Source organism: Rhinoderma darwinii, chromosome 2 (assembly GCF_050947455.1).
Source record: "Rhinoderma darwinii isolate aRhiDar2 chromosome 2, aRhiDar2.hap1, whole genome shotgun sequence".
Lineage (NCBI taxonomy): Eukaryota > Metazoa > Chordata > Amphibia > Anura > Rhinodermatidae > Rhinoderma > Rhinoderma darwinii.
In genome coordinates, this window is record NC_134688.1 from 78,602,594 (window position 1) to 78,616,495 (window position 13,902).

General features: G+C 42.9%; 1 protein-coding gene across 2 annotated transcripts in view; it reads right to left on the reverse strand.

Annotated features, from left to right (window-relative positions):
- The window catches only part of SMARCD1 (SWI/SNF related BAF chromatin remodeling complex subunit D1), a 94,333-nt gene that overhangs the window by 28,972 nt on the left and 51,459 nt on the right, over positions 1–13,902 (reverse strand). For both annotated transcript variants that reach the window (XM_075851804.1, XM_075851805.1), the window contains one exon: positions 12,562–12,739. In XM_075851804.1, coding sequence (XP_075707919.1) covers positions 12,562–12,739 — 178 coding nt within the window. The remainder of the gene's footprint in view (positions 1–12,561; positions 12,740–13,902) is intronic.

A 13,902-nucleotide genomic window follows, 5' to 3' on the forward strand; every position in this document is an offset into this window, starting at 1 on the left:
CTATCAATCAATCATGGTCTGTAGTACAACATCAGATCAAACCAAGCAGAACATTGTATTCTGAGAAGTACGGTAGGTTTTATGTATCCAGGGCAAAGGCCGTGTTGCATTCGTGAGCAATAAAATGGTCTTGTTGGTTTTGATAATCCCTTAGACTCCCATGAAATGTAAAGATTGATCATATCCCTTGTTGTATGGGAATAAAGAGTAGATTATGTAACCTGGTAAAACAGTTCAGGGCATCGATATACAGGGTGGGCCATTTATATGGCTACACCTAAATAAAATGGGAATGGTTGGTGATATTAACTTCCTGTTTGTGGCACATTAGTATACGGGAGGGGGGAAACTTTTCAAGCTGGGTGTTGACCATGGCGGCAATTTTGAAGTCGGCCATTTTGTATCCAACTTTAGTTTTTTCAATGGGAAGAGGGTCATGTGACACATCAAACTTATCGAGAATTCCACAAGAAAAACAATGGTGTGCTTGGTTTTAACGTTACTTTATTCTTTCATGAGTTATTTACAAGCTTCTCTTTGTTTACAGCCATTGATATGTCGCAGAGGTTAACACGTGAGGAGCGGGATAGAAATTGTGTTGATGTCTGGTGAACGCAGTATCCGGGTCATTGCAGCAGATTTCAATGCAAGACACCCTACGAGACCACACATCTCCCATGCTAGAGTTTGCAAACTGCTTGCCAAGTTTCGTGAAACTGGTTCAGTGTTGGATTTGCCCAAATGTGGACGCATGAAAACGGTCACTAATGAAGAAACATCAGTGGCTGTCCTAGCTTCATTCAGCAAGAGCCCACAGCATAGCACTCGCCGCATGTCACTGGAGAGTGGCATCAGTCGAACATCCCTTCGGCGGATATTAGCTACTCACAAATGGCACCCTTACAAACTCCATTATCTCAACGAGGATGACCCAGATCGGCGCACTGAATTTGCAGAATGGGCAAAACAAAAAATTGGAACAGGAACCTCAGTTTACACAGAACATTTTATTCAGTGATGAGGCAAACTTTTATGTGAATGGTGAAGTTAACAAACAAAACCACCGCTATTGGTCTGACACTAACCCACATTGGATAGATCCCTCCAAGACTGTTGGAACACAAAAATTGATGGTATGGTGTGGTATATGGGGTACAAAGATAGTGGGGCCATTCCTCATCAATGGAAACCTCAAGGCCACGGGATCTCTGAAATTGCTACATGATGAGGTGTTTCCCTCTTTATGCACTGAAGCTGGCACGTTCCCTGAGTTTTTCCAGCAAGATGGTGCACCACCACATTATGGGTGTCAGGTCCGAGCATTCCTAGATTAACAGTTTCCTGGAAAGTGGATTGGTCGTCCTGGGCCAGTTGAATGGCCACCTAGGTCTCCCGATCTGACCCCCTTAGACTTTTATCTTTTGGGTCATCTGAAGGCAATTGTCTATGCTGTGAAGATACGAGATGTGCAGCAACTGAAACTACTGATACTGGAAGCCTGTGCTAGCGTTTCTTCTGCGGTGTTGCTATCAGTATGTGAAGAGTGAGAGAAGAGGGTTGCATTGACAATCCAACACAATGGGCAGCACTTTGAACACATTTTATAAGTGGTCAGAAACTTGTAAATAACTCATGAAAGAATAAAGTAATGTTAAAACCAAGCACACCATTGTTTTTCTTGTGAAATTCTCGATAAGTTTGATGTGTCACATGATCCTCTTCCCATTGAAAAAACTAAAGTTGGATACAAAATGGCCGACCATTCCCATTTTATTTTGGTGTATCCATATAAATGGCCCACCCTGTACATTAATCTACTCCACATGTTCAGAAACTGAAAAGGTACGATATTCTTAACTTCAGTATAATATTATATGCCCACAATATTAGTGCAGCACTTTCTATATAATAATGGTACAAATGATAAATGGGAGATTTTAAAATCTGCTTTGGGTAATTATAGTGCAAAATGTATTCCTATAGGTAACCAGCATAAACGACTAAAATTAAACCCCATATGGCTTACACCTTCTGTAAAAAGGGCAATACATGACAAAAAAAAAAAGGGCTTTTGAAAAATACAAATCTGAGGTTACAGCTGTAGCCTTTGTAAATCATAAAGAGCTTAATAAAATCTCTAAAAAAGGTAATAAAAATCAGCAAAAATACAAAATGAAAGGCAGGTGGCCAAGGATAGTAAAACAAATCCCAAAAAATTCATCAGGTATGTAAATGCGAAGAAACCAAGGTCTGAACATGTGGGACCCCTAAATAGTGGTAATGGGGAGTTGGTCACAGGGGATCAAGAGAAGGCAAAGTTACCAAATGGGTTCTTTAGCTCAGTATATACAACAGAAGAAAGAGCAGCTGATGTAGCCGATGCCAGTGCTGTTCATATATCAGTTGATATACTAAACTGGCTGAAAGTAGATATGGTCCAAGCGAAGTTAAATAAAATAAATGTACACAAGGCCCCGGGACCAGAAGGGTTACACCCTAGAGTTCTTAAGGAGCTGAGTTCAGTTATTTCTGTCCCCCTCTTTATAATATTTAGAGATTCTCTAGTGACTGGTATAGTGCCAAGGGATGGGAGCAGGGCAAATGTGGTGCCAATTTTCAAAAAGGGCTCTAGGTCTTCCCCGGGTAATTATAGACCAGTAAGCTTAACATCCATTGTGGGTAAAATGTTTGAGGGGGCTATGTATAGGATTATCCTATTTCCCAGCCACCACTAATAAATGAATGAAAAGAAGTTACAATTTTATTAGCTACTTATAGCTGGACAAACCACAATTAGGATTTAAAATTATCACCAGCCGAGATCGGACAAACACATGTATGACCTGATTGACCAGGCATATCTGCATGTAACATAGGATAATGTCTTCCCTATTCAGTTAAATTGTTAGTAACTAGTAGCAGCAATAGGTCCGATCAGCAGCAGTGTCTAAAATTTGAACAGCCCCCCCGACATGTTTCGCCACTAGGTAGCGTCCTCAGGGGTACACGGGGCTAATGGCGGCGCGGAATAAAGGAGATCCTGATATAGACACGTAAGATGACGTGTCAGAAGGTGTGTCGGGCCATTTGGCCAATAACAATGAGGGAGACATAGAGGCCTCTCAGCTGTGTTCAGCCAGCGAATGAATGACATGATAAGGTGCCTCAATCAGAAAGGGGAGGCGACGCATGCGCATAAAGATGAAAGAACGACTTAGTGCACTTGTCCAAATTAAAGCTGCGAATCGACTCGCGCCTGCGCAGATGCACAGAGCCGCAACTTAGTACCGAAACGGCTCGCTCTGGTCAGTGATGCGTTAGCATCATATATAAAGACTCAGTTCACCCATCCAGATTCAAGCCGCAAGTCGAATCGCGCCTGCGCACCTGCACAGAACAGCAACCTGGTACCAGAACGGGTCGCTCCAGCCAACGATGCATCAGCATCACATACACACTGAAACCCCTTGCCGTCTCCATAGAGAAGTGACATCCCAGCAAACATTCAAACACCTACAGTGCCGGCATACAGCGGGACAGGATTGGAATGCATGTCCCCGACAGTCGGTCGCCACATTGCAATCCACATAGCGGACCAGGTTAGTCAGCTGAAGGCCAACAAGTCCAGTCAGGTCAGTTCACAGCTAGAAGGTATCTCCAAACGCCCCTCTCAGGGATATGCGACATTTCTGAAAATCAATCCAGGATCAATAAGTACACATAAGTAATACATCAGTGACAATAAAGCCGCCTCCTCCATGTGGTCAAAGCTATAATCAATGTAGATAGGTGGATCAGTCTAACCTTTGATTAGAATTGATCATATTATTACATTATTTTGTTATTAGTATAAGTTCTCCACAAAACTGTAAAGAACGCCATGGCAGGTAAGTATTGTTCACATTCTAAGTAGTTTCTATATGTATATACATAATTCCCAGGGGTCCAAAAGTATGGACAGAAACATCAACGAGAAAGATTCTCGATGTCCAACTGTGGAATTAAAGGAAAGCACTGAAGGTAAAACCCTCATTCAGACCTAATGGAGACATGGTATTAAGTTGGTGAATCCACCTTGCCTCCTCCTGCAGAAGTTTACGGTCCAAATTGCCCGCTCTAGGTCCCATTTTGACCTGGGCGATACCCCAAAATTTAAGCAACTTGGGATTACCTCCATGAAATTTGACAATGTGTCTAGAGAGGGCGGTATCCTCATTACAAGTCACCGCACTTATATGTCTAGACACACGTCTTCTCAGTTCCTGAATGGTCTTACCCACGTACAACTTGGGACAGGGACATTTAGCAACATAGACCACTCCACTGCTCTGACAGTTCAAAAATTGTTCGATTCGGTATATCCTACCGTCGACAGGATTGGAAAAGTTTTTAACAGTCGGCATTAAAGGGCAGAAGGAACATCTGCCACACGGATGGAAGCCCTTCAGAGGTGACTTGAGCCAAGTCGACGAGACATTAGATTGTTTAGAATAATGGCTGTGTACCAAGAATTCCCGCAGGTTCCTGCCCCTACGGTAAGTGACGCCTGGATTAGCCATAACTGCATCTCTGAGGTCAGGGTCAGCCGTAAGTATAGCCCAATGTCTTTTCAAAATTTGGACTACCTGGGGAGAGCAGGCGTCAAAGGTGCCAATGCACCGAATAATTCCAGATGACTTTTTAGTAATATCGCCTCTACTTGACAACAAATCCCTCCTCTCGGTGGCCCTTGCTCTAGCATATGCCCTATGTAGCCACTTTTTGGGGTAGCCGCGCGCTGTAAACTTGTTAAAAAGACCATCGCACTCAGTTTGGAAGGCTAATTCGCTCGAGCAATTGCGTCTAGCCCTCAGATATTGGCCAATTGGTATGCCCCTCTTGAGGGCAGCGGGATGGTAACTCTGCCAATGCAGCAGACTGTTGGTCGCGGTAGCCTTCCGGAAAACATCCGTTTGGACACCGCCACCAGGGTCCAACGATATCTTAAGATCAAGAAAGTTTATGGTATGATCATGAATTTCATATGTAAATTTCATGCCGATGTTATTGGTATTGAGCATAGACATGAAGTCACGGAAAGTGTTGACATCCCCATCCCAAAGGATGAGGATGTCATCAATATACCTCCCCCAGAATGAGATGTGTGAAGTAAAAGAAGAAAAATTATCAGAAAAAACTATAGTGTCTTCCCACCACCCTAAAAAGAGGTTGGCATAAGTGGGTGCACAGACCGTACCCATCGCCGTACCTTTTATTTGGTGATAATATTTATGATCAAAAATGAAATAATTGTGAGTGAGTAAGAAACGCAAAAGTGACAAAACGAAATCATTGTGACGTTGAAATTGAATGCCTTTAGTGTTCAGAAAATGTTTAACAGCAGTGAGTCCTAATTCGTGCTGAATATTGGTGTAAAGTGACTCCACGTCTATGCTCGCTATCATTGTAGTAGAAGTGACGTTGATCTCATGGATCCTGGTGACGGTGTCCCTAAGGTAAGAGGACAGAGAGGAGACAAACGGCATTAACATTTCGTTGACATAGAGGCTAATACCCTGTGTCAGACTGTCATTACCCGACACAATGGGTCTGCCAGGAAGAGGAGAGGTTGCCTTGTGCACCTTTGGCAGCGCATAAAAGGTCGCCAGAGTGGGGGTGGAATTGTAGAGGCACTTAAATTCATCAGTGGTGATGAACTTCTCATTCCTAGCACCATTGAGGAGGGAATATAATTCAGCAAGATATTTAACTGTAGGATTTACATCTAGAGTGACATAGGTGGTGTTATCATCAAGTAATCTATGAACCATGCGGACATAGTCAGCATGGCTCATAATTACAATGTTACCCCCCTTGTCAGAGGGTTTGAGGACCAAACTATCATCTCTGCACAAGGCATCCAATGCCTGCCTCTCATCATCATTAAGATTACTAAAACCATAGGATTTCTTGGTCTTAAGTTTTTTAAGGTCGTTACACACCATCCTGACAAAGGTGTCGATATGGCTATACTGTGAGAATGGAGGTGTGAGCTTAGACTTAGGGCGCAAAGTTGAAAGTGGTCCAACAGCATCCACAACACCAAATTCGCTCTCATGGAGCAAACTTTCTAGATCCCTCAAGGTGTTACATTCTGTACGATCCTGAGAGATTTTTTCAGATATATTACCCTTGAAGTACTTATGTAGTGCCAATTTTCGTGCAAAAAGGTTAATGTCCTTAACCCACATGAATTCATCGTAAGATGGAGTAGGAGTATATGACAAGCCCTTTTTAAGTAAAGTTAGTTGGTGGGAATTTAGTTGGCATGAAGACAAATTTATTATCTGCATCTCATCATCTCTTTCTGCCTGTATATTCGATTTTATGATTTTGTCCCCCAGTTCAGACTGGGTGGACCTAAAAAAGGAAAAGTAGTGGGGGGACCAATACTTTGTTTCACTACATTGTCCCCTCCATACAGGGTTGGATTGGTACGAGAAGAGTGAGGGGTAGACAATATATTCACAGGGTTTGTTATGGATGTAGGAACAGGCATAGACGAAGCAAAGGAGGAACTTAAGGTGTTGGAGGGACATGTTGTAGCACGGTTAGGAACGCTAGTATTAAATTGTCTGGGCACAGACGGGGTTCTCTTAGAGAAACTTGGTCTGTTATTTTTTATTTTCCGTTTGGTACCAAGTCTAAGACTATCGTCACTATTTCTAAGTTCCTCCGTGCCTGAGGTGTCCGACTCAGAAAAATCGGTAAACACCGCACTACGTTTAAATTTTGGGGTATCGCCCAGGTCAAAATGGGACCTAGAGCGGGCAATTTGGACCGTAAACTTCTGCAGGAGGAGGCAAGGTGGATTCACCAACTTAATACCATGTCTCCATTAGGTCTGAATGAGGGTTTTACCTTCAGTGCTTTCCTTTAATTCCACAGTTGGACATCGAGAATCTTTCTCGTTGATGTTTCTGTCCATACTTTTGGACCCCTGGGAATTATGTATATACATATAGAAACTACTTAGAATGTGAACAATACTTACCTGCCATGGCGTTCTTTACAGTTTTTTGGAGAACTTATACTAATAACAAAATAATGTAATAATATGATAATCAATTCTAATCAAAGGTTAGACTGATCCACCTATCTACATTGATTATAGCTTTGACCACATGGAGGAGGCGGCTTTATTGTCACTGATGTATTACTTATGTGTACTTATTGATCCTGGATTGATTTTCAGAAATGTCGCATATCCCTGAGAGGGGCGTTTGGAGATACCTTCTAGCTGTGAACTGACCTGACTGGACTTGTTGACCTTCAGCTGACTAACCTGGTCCGCTATGTGGATTGCAATGTGGCGACCGACTGTCGGGGACATGCATTCCAATCCTGTCCCGCTGTATGCCGGCACTGTAGGTGTTTGAATGTTTGCTGGGATGTCACTTCTCTATGGAGACGGCAAGGGGTTTCAGTGTGTATGTGATGCTGATGCATCGTTGGCTGGAGCGACCCGTTCTGGTACCAGGTTGCTGTTCTGTGCAGGTGCGCAGGCGCGATTCGACTTGCGGCTTGAATCTGGATGGGTGAACTGAGTCTTTATATATGATGCTAACGCATCACTGACCAGAGCGAGCCGTTTCGGTACTAAGTTGCGGCTCTGTGCATCTGCGCAGGCGCGAGTCGATTCGCAGCTTTAATTTGGACAAGTGCACTAAGTCGTTCTTTCATCTTTATGCGCATGCGTCGCCTCCCCTTTCTGATTGAGGCACCTTATCATGTCATTCATTCGCTGGCTGAACACAGCTGAGAGGCCTCTATGTCTCCCTCATTGTTATTGGCCAAATGGCCCGACACACCTTCTGACACATCATCTTACGTGTCTATATCAGGATCTCCTTTATTCCGCGCCGCCATTAGCCCCGTGTACCCCTGAGGACGCTACCTAGTGGCGAAACATGTCGGGGGGGCTGTTCAAATTTTAGACACTGCTGCTGATCGGACCTATTGCTGCTACTAGTTACTAACAATTTAACTGAATAGGGAAGACATTATCCTATGTTACATGCAGATATGCCTGGTCAATCAGGTCATACATGTGTTTGTCCGATCTCGGCTGGTGATAATTTTAAATCCTAATTGTGGTTTGTCCAGCTATAAGTAGCTAATAAAATTGTAACTTCTTTTCATTCATTTATTAGTGGTGGCTGGGAAATAGGGTTGGCTGTTGCAGACAGCTTTTTCTATGTTTATGTATATTGTGCCCGCCAGCTACCAAGGGTCATATCCTCGTTCGTTATGTATAGGATTATGTTACAAAAAAAAAATAGTATTATAAGTGACAGCCAGCACGGTTTTACTAAGGTCAGAAGCTGTCAAACCAACCTCATTTGTTTTTATGAAGAGGTGAGCAGAAGCCTAGACAGAGGGGCCGCTGTGGATATAGTGTTTTTGAACTTTGCAAAGGCATTTGACACTGTCCCTCAGACACCTAATGGGTAAATTAAGGAATATAGGTTTAGAAAGTATAGTTTGTAATTGGATTGAGAATTAGCTCATGGACCGTATCCAGAGAGTTGTGGTCAATGATTCCTACTCTGAATGGTCCCCGGTTAGAAGTGGTGTACGCCAGGGTTCTGTGCTGGGACCACTATTATTCAACTTATTTATTAATAATAGAGGATGGGATTAATAGCTCTATTTCCATTTTTACAGAGGACACCAAGCTATGTAATATAGTTCAGTTTATGGAAGATGTTCATAAATTACAAGCGGATTTTGACACACTAAGTGTTTGGGCATCCAGTTGGCAAATGAAGATAAATGTAAAGTTATGCATCTGGGTACCAACAATCTGCATACATCATATGTCCTAGGGGGAGCTATACTGGGGGAGTCACTTGTTGAGAAGGATCTGGGTGTACTTGTAAATCATAAACTAAACAACAGCATGCAATGTCAATCAGCTGCTTCAAAGGCCAGCAAGATATTGTCGTGTATTAAAAGAGGCATGGACTCGCGGGACTAGGATGTAATTTTGCCACTTTACAAAGCATTAGTGAGGCCTCATCTAGAATATGCAGTTCAGTTCTGGGCTCCAGTTCATAGAAAGGATGCCCTGGAGTTGGAAAAAAATACAAAGAAGAGCAACGAAGCTAATAAGGGGCATGGAGAATCTTCGTTAGAAGGAAAGATTAAAAGAATTAAACCTATTTAGCCTTGAAAAAAAAGACTAAGGGGGGGGGGGGGGGGGACATGATTAACTTATATAAATATATGAATGGCACATCCTGTTCCATGTAAAACCCCCTCAAAAAAACAAGCGGGCACTCCCTCCGTCTGGAGGAATAAAGTTTCAACCTGCAGAGGCGACAAGCCTTCTTTAGGCTGGATTCACACGAGGTCACTACGTCCGTAATTGACGGACGTATTTCGGCCGCAAGTCCCGGACCGAACACGGTGCAGGGAGCCGGGCTCCTAGCATCATAGTTATGTACGACGCTAGGAGTCCCTGCCGGACAACTGTCCCGTACTGTAATCATGTTTTCAGTACGGGACAGTTGTCCGGCAGCGAGGCAGGGACTCCTATTGTCGTACATAACTATGATGCTAGGAGCCCGGCTCCCTGCACGGTGTTCGGTCTGGGACTTGCGGCCGAAATACGTCCGTCAATTACGGACGTAATGACCTTGTATGAATCCAGCCTGTGAGAACTGTGAATCTATGGAATAATCTACCACAGGAGCTTGTCACAGCAGGGACAGGAGATGGCTTTAAAAAAAAAAGGCTTAGATAATTTACTAGAACAAAAAAATATTAGCTCCTATGTGTAGAAATTTTTACCTTCCCTTGGTTGAACTTGACGGACATGTGTCTTTTTTCAACCGTATAACTATGTATATACCACCAGCTTGTTTTGTTAAAGGGTTCTCCAGCCACTAAAAATGTATGGCCTATCCTCAGGATAGCCCATCAGTAGCTGATGGGTCGGGGTCAGACTCTTGGGACCTCTGCCGATCAGCTGTTTTGAAGGGGCCGCAGTGCTTGTACGAGCACAGCTTCCTTGTCATTTCTCCTTGCTCACTTCACTGAGAGAAAAGGCTATATTACCTGTGAATCGCCGCTAAATGCATGTCAACGATTCACAGTAAGCAAGAAGAAATGAAGGGGAAGCAGTGCTCATATAGGCTGATTGCCAGGAGTCCCTAAAGTCGGACGGCGACCCATCAGCTATTGATGGCCTATTCTGAGGCTAGGAATTCACGGAACTCGACGGAACCCCTGCACAACCGAGACAAACAGAAACCATTGGTACCGGCACTGTCACCATTGAAATCAATGGTGATGGAAACCTCTGGTTTCTGTTTGTCAGTCAGGGCTCCGTTCCGACGGAAAGCTCAGACGGAATGGAGCCCTGACGCAGATGTGAATGTAGCCTGAGGCTGTGTTCACATCAGCGTTAGGTTCAGTCAGACCTTTGTCGGAGGAACCCATCAACAGAAAGGCAAACAGAAACCATAGAGCTTCCGTTTGCATTTCCATTGATTTCAATGGTAATGCTTCCGTTGCAAATGGCCGCAGTCAACTGCGCTATGGTTGCCATAACAAAAAAAAACAAAAAAGCAGAAACCTTATGGAGACAAACGTAAGCCATTTACAAACGGAAACATTACCATTGAAATCAATGGAAATGCAAACGGAAGCTATGGTTTGCCTTTCCGTTGATGTGAACAGGCCCTAAGACTGGCGCATGAAACGCCATAAATTCCCCCTTTGAGTTTAAATTCCTCATCATATTCAAGATCTTTGTTTGCGGTCAGTAAATAAACTTGTTTACATTCAGAAGGTGAACCAGTATATACAATCCTCTGTGAGCTAAACTGGTTGGACTGCAGACTCATACATTGTAGCAAACTATCAGATTTTTTTTTTTTCCTGATTTAGCTCAGAGGATTGCTTAAACTGAATACAATCATATTATCGTACAGTTTACATGCATTTAACTCCTATAAAAACTGAATAGTAAAAATGCTACAAGACAAGAAAAACCATTCAAAATAATTTAATGTGTCTCTGTCACCAGATTATAAGTGCCCGATCTCCTACAGTCTGATCGGCGCTGTAATGTAGATAACAATGGTTTTTATTTTGAAAAACGATCATTTTTGAGCAAGTTATGAACAATTTTAGATTTATGCTAATTAGTTTCTTAATAGACAACTGGGCGTGTTTTTACTTTTGACCAAGAGGGCGTTGTGGAGAGAAGTCTATGACGCTGACCAATCAGAATCATACACTTCTCATTGTTCCAGCCCAGCTTCTTTCACTGCACAATCACACTAACAATGAGAAGTGTATGACGCTGATTGGTCACTGATTGGTCAGCGTCATACACTCCTCTGTACAACGCCCAGTTGGTCAAAAGTAAAAACACGCCCAGTTGTCTATTAAGAAACTAATTAGCATAAATCTAAAATTGTTCATAACTTGCTCAAAAACAATCATTTTTCAAAACAAAAAACACTTATCTACATTACAGCGCCGATCACATTATGTAGGAGATAGGGCACTTATAATCTGGTGACAGAGTCTCTTTAATGTTTGGTGTTGAACTACAGTAGACCAAAGTGGAAGTCTGAAAAGTCCTAGGACAGTACACTGAAAAACGTTATTTTAGATTTATGCTCTGTTCTTAGTATTGCAGGTTTCTCCATCGCAAATAGTCAGATTTGACAAAAAACAAACAAAAAAAAAACGCTGGACTGTTCTTTCCATCAAAATTACGGACACCACGATGGAAACCAATAGACTCCATTATCACTCAAGGCTGTTTGTACGGAGAAGGATGCAAAGGATCCCTCGGACATAGGATGGGGCACTGCGTCGTGGTTGCCATTATAATTGGAAACCACCGCGCAGATGTGGACAGAGCCTAAAGTGGATCAATATGTATGGGAAATGTTAGCGTTGGTCCCATGTGGATTATCTGATCGCTGGGCGGTTGTCTTTTATTCTTTTTTGTTAATTATAAGACACACGCTTACATCAAGTATTAGTTCATTTTTATCTCCGACACAAAAGCGCTTCACATTTGGATTTGCACGATCACAAATGCCCGTCCTAACAAGAAGTGTTTTATATAAATGAGCCGAAAGATCAACTATATAAAAGGTAAAAACCTTATTCATCACTGACAGAGTAGACAGTTTATATATAAAAACGCGAACAACGTCCCATGAACATAGAGCAGTTTATCGTTCCGCTCATCAGTTACAAACAGAATAGTCTGAATGACAGGAACAATTTTGCTAATCCGCCATCGTATCGTGTAAACAGCCATCAGGTAAAGTCACGCTGAGCAAAATACTTAACTAAGTACAAAAGAACAAACATTATTACCAGCGTTGGGGGAAAATAAGTATTTTTGCAAAGAACACATTAAATTCAAAGGAATTAAAAACACAAAAGCTTCAGTCTACTTTCAGTTATTAAAAAGAAAATGCTCGAGTCAGAGGAGTAATTCTGGGATAAAGATAAAAAAACACAAAAAACAATGAAATGCGCACTTACCACGTTGGCTGGAAGTTTGTGCCCTGGGAGATATTTCACATTCTCATGTTCAGTGTTTATGATCTCAGTCAGCTTCTTCCCTGATATTAGTTCCTCAAATACCCACATGTTCACCACATTATCAAACTGAGGGAGGCTAGCCGCATTCTCCCCGACAATCTTCGCAATGGCAGATCCCCTGTGAAGACATGAATATGTTAACTCTAGGCAATAGACCATGAATGAACATAAAGATTGTTACTGCTCAGGGAACAATTTTTCTTCCAGGCTGACTGCAGGATGAAGAAAATCTGCTGAACGGATCCAAACCAGTTATTCTCATGGTGCCAAGTTTAAAGACAAACAAAAATTATTACGTACGATTTGTTCTTTTGCTAATTGTAAGTGACGGTTTTAAGAGGATGTTATAAGCAAGGTCCATCCTTACAAAAAAATAATTTGTTGCTTCAAAAGCATCTAAAAAGTAAAACGAAGCAAAGTTTTAATTGAAAATCTTCGATCATTTTGTGTCTACAGCGCCTTTGCAGACCGATGGTAATAGACTACAAAACCCTGTGTAGTCTGATCCCGCAGTTATACTCTCTTCCCTACTTTTTACTAAGGCACATTTGGGGGGGGGGGGGTGAGCAAGAAATAGGGGACAGAAGCATGGCAGACTTCACAGAGCAACGCTGACGGCTTCCCTTGGCGGCCGCCAACATCTAATACTTCTGTGCTGGTGTTCCCCCTCCTCCCCGGGAACGCCGGCATGTACTGCCCAGTCTGATGCTCACTCCAATAGGAAGCATAGTGTCGGAGTAGAGTTTGTTATCTGTGCCAAGTGTTTGCCACGCCAAATGTCTGCCCATCTTCTACCCAGGCACTCTTGTCCTAAAGACTTTCATTGACTGTTTGGCCAGCTGCTACTCCGCTACAGCGGAGAAGCCTGGTGGGTCCACATACCCATTATACAGAGTTTGTAACGAAGGCTTCATTCTAGACGCATTAGAACAAAAACGGTTGCGAAGCTGGACCTTCCCTTTAACCCCTTGGCGACATACGCCGCACTATTACTGAAATGTCGCCAAGGGGAAGCATGGAGCGCGATCACAGTCTGAGTGAGCTCCAAATTCAGCGAGTGACGGCTGTGTTACACAGCCGACACTTCACTGCAATGGGTGGAATCAAAAATCACTTTGATTCCGCCCGTTTAACAACTTACATGCCACGGTCAATCGTGACAGTGGCATTTAAAGTGTTTGAATCAGGGAGTCACCCCCTCAAGCACGCCATCGCGCCCCCGCCGCAGCACAACCGGCCGGTGACAATGGTTGCTATGGCAGCCTTTGAGAGCTGCAAAGG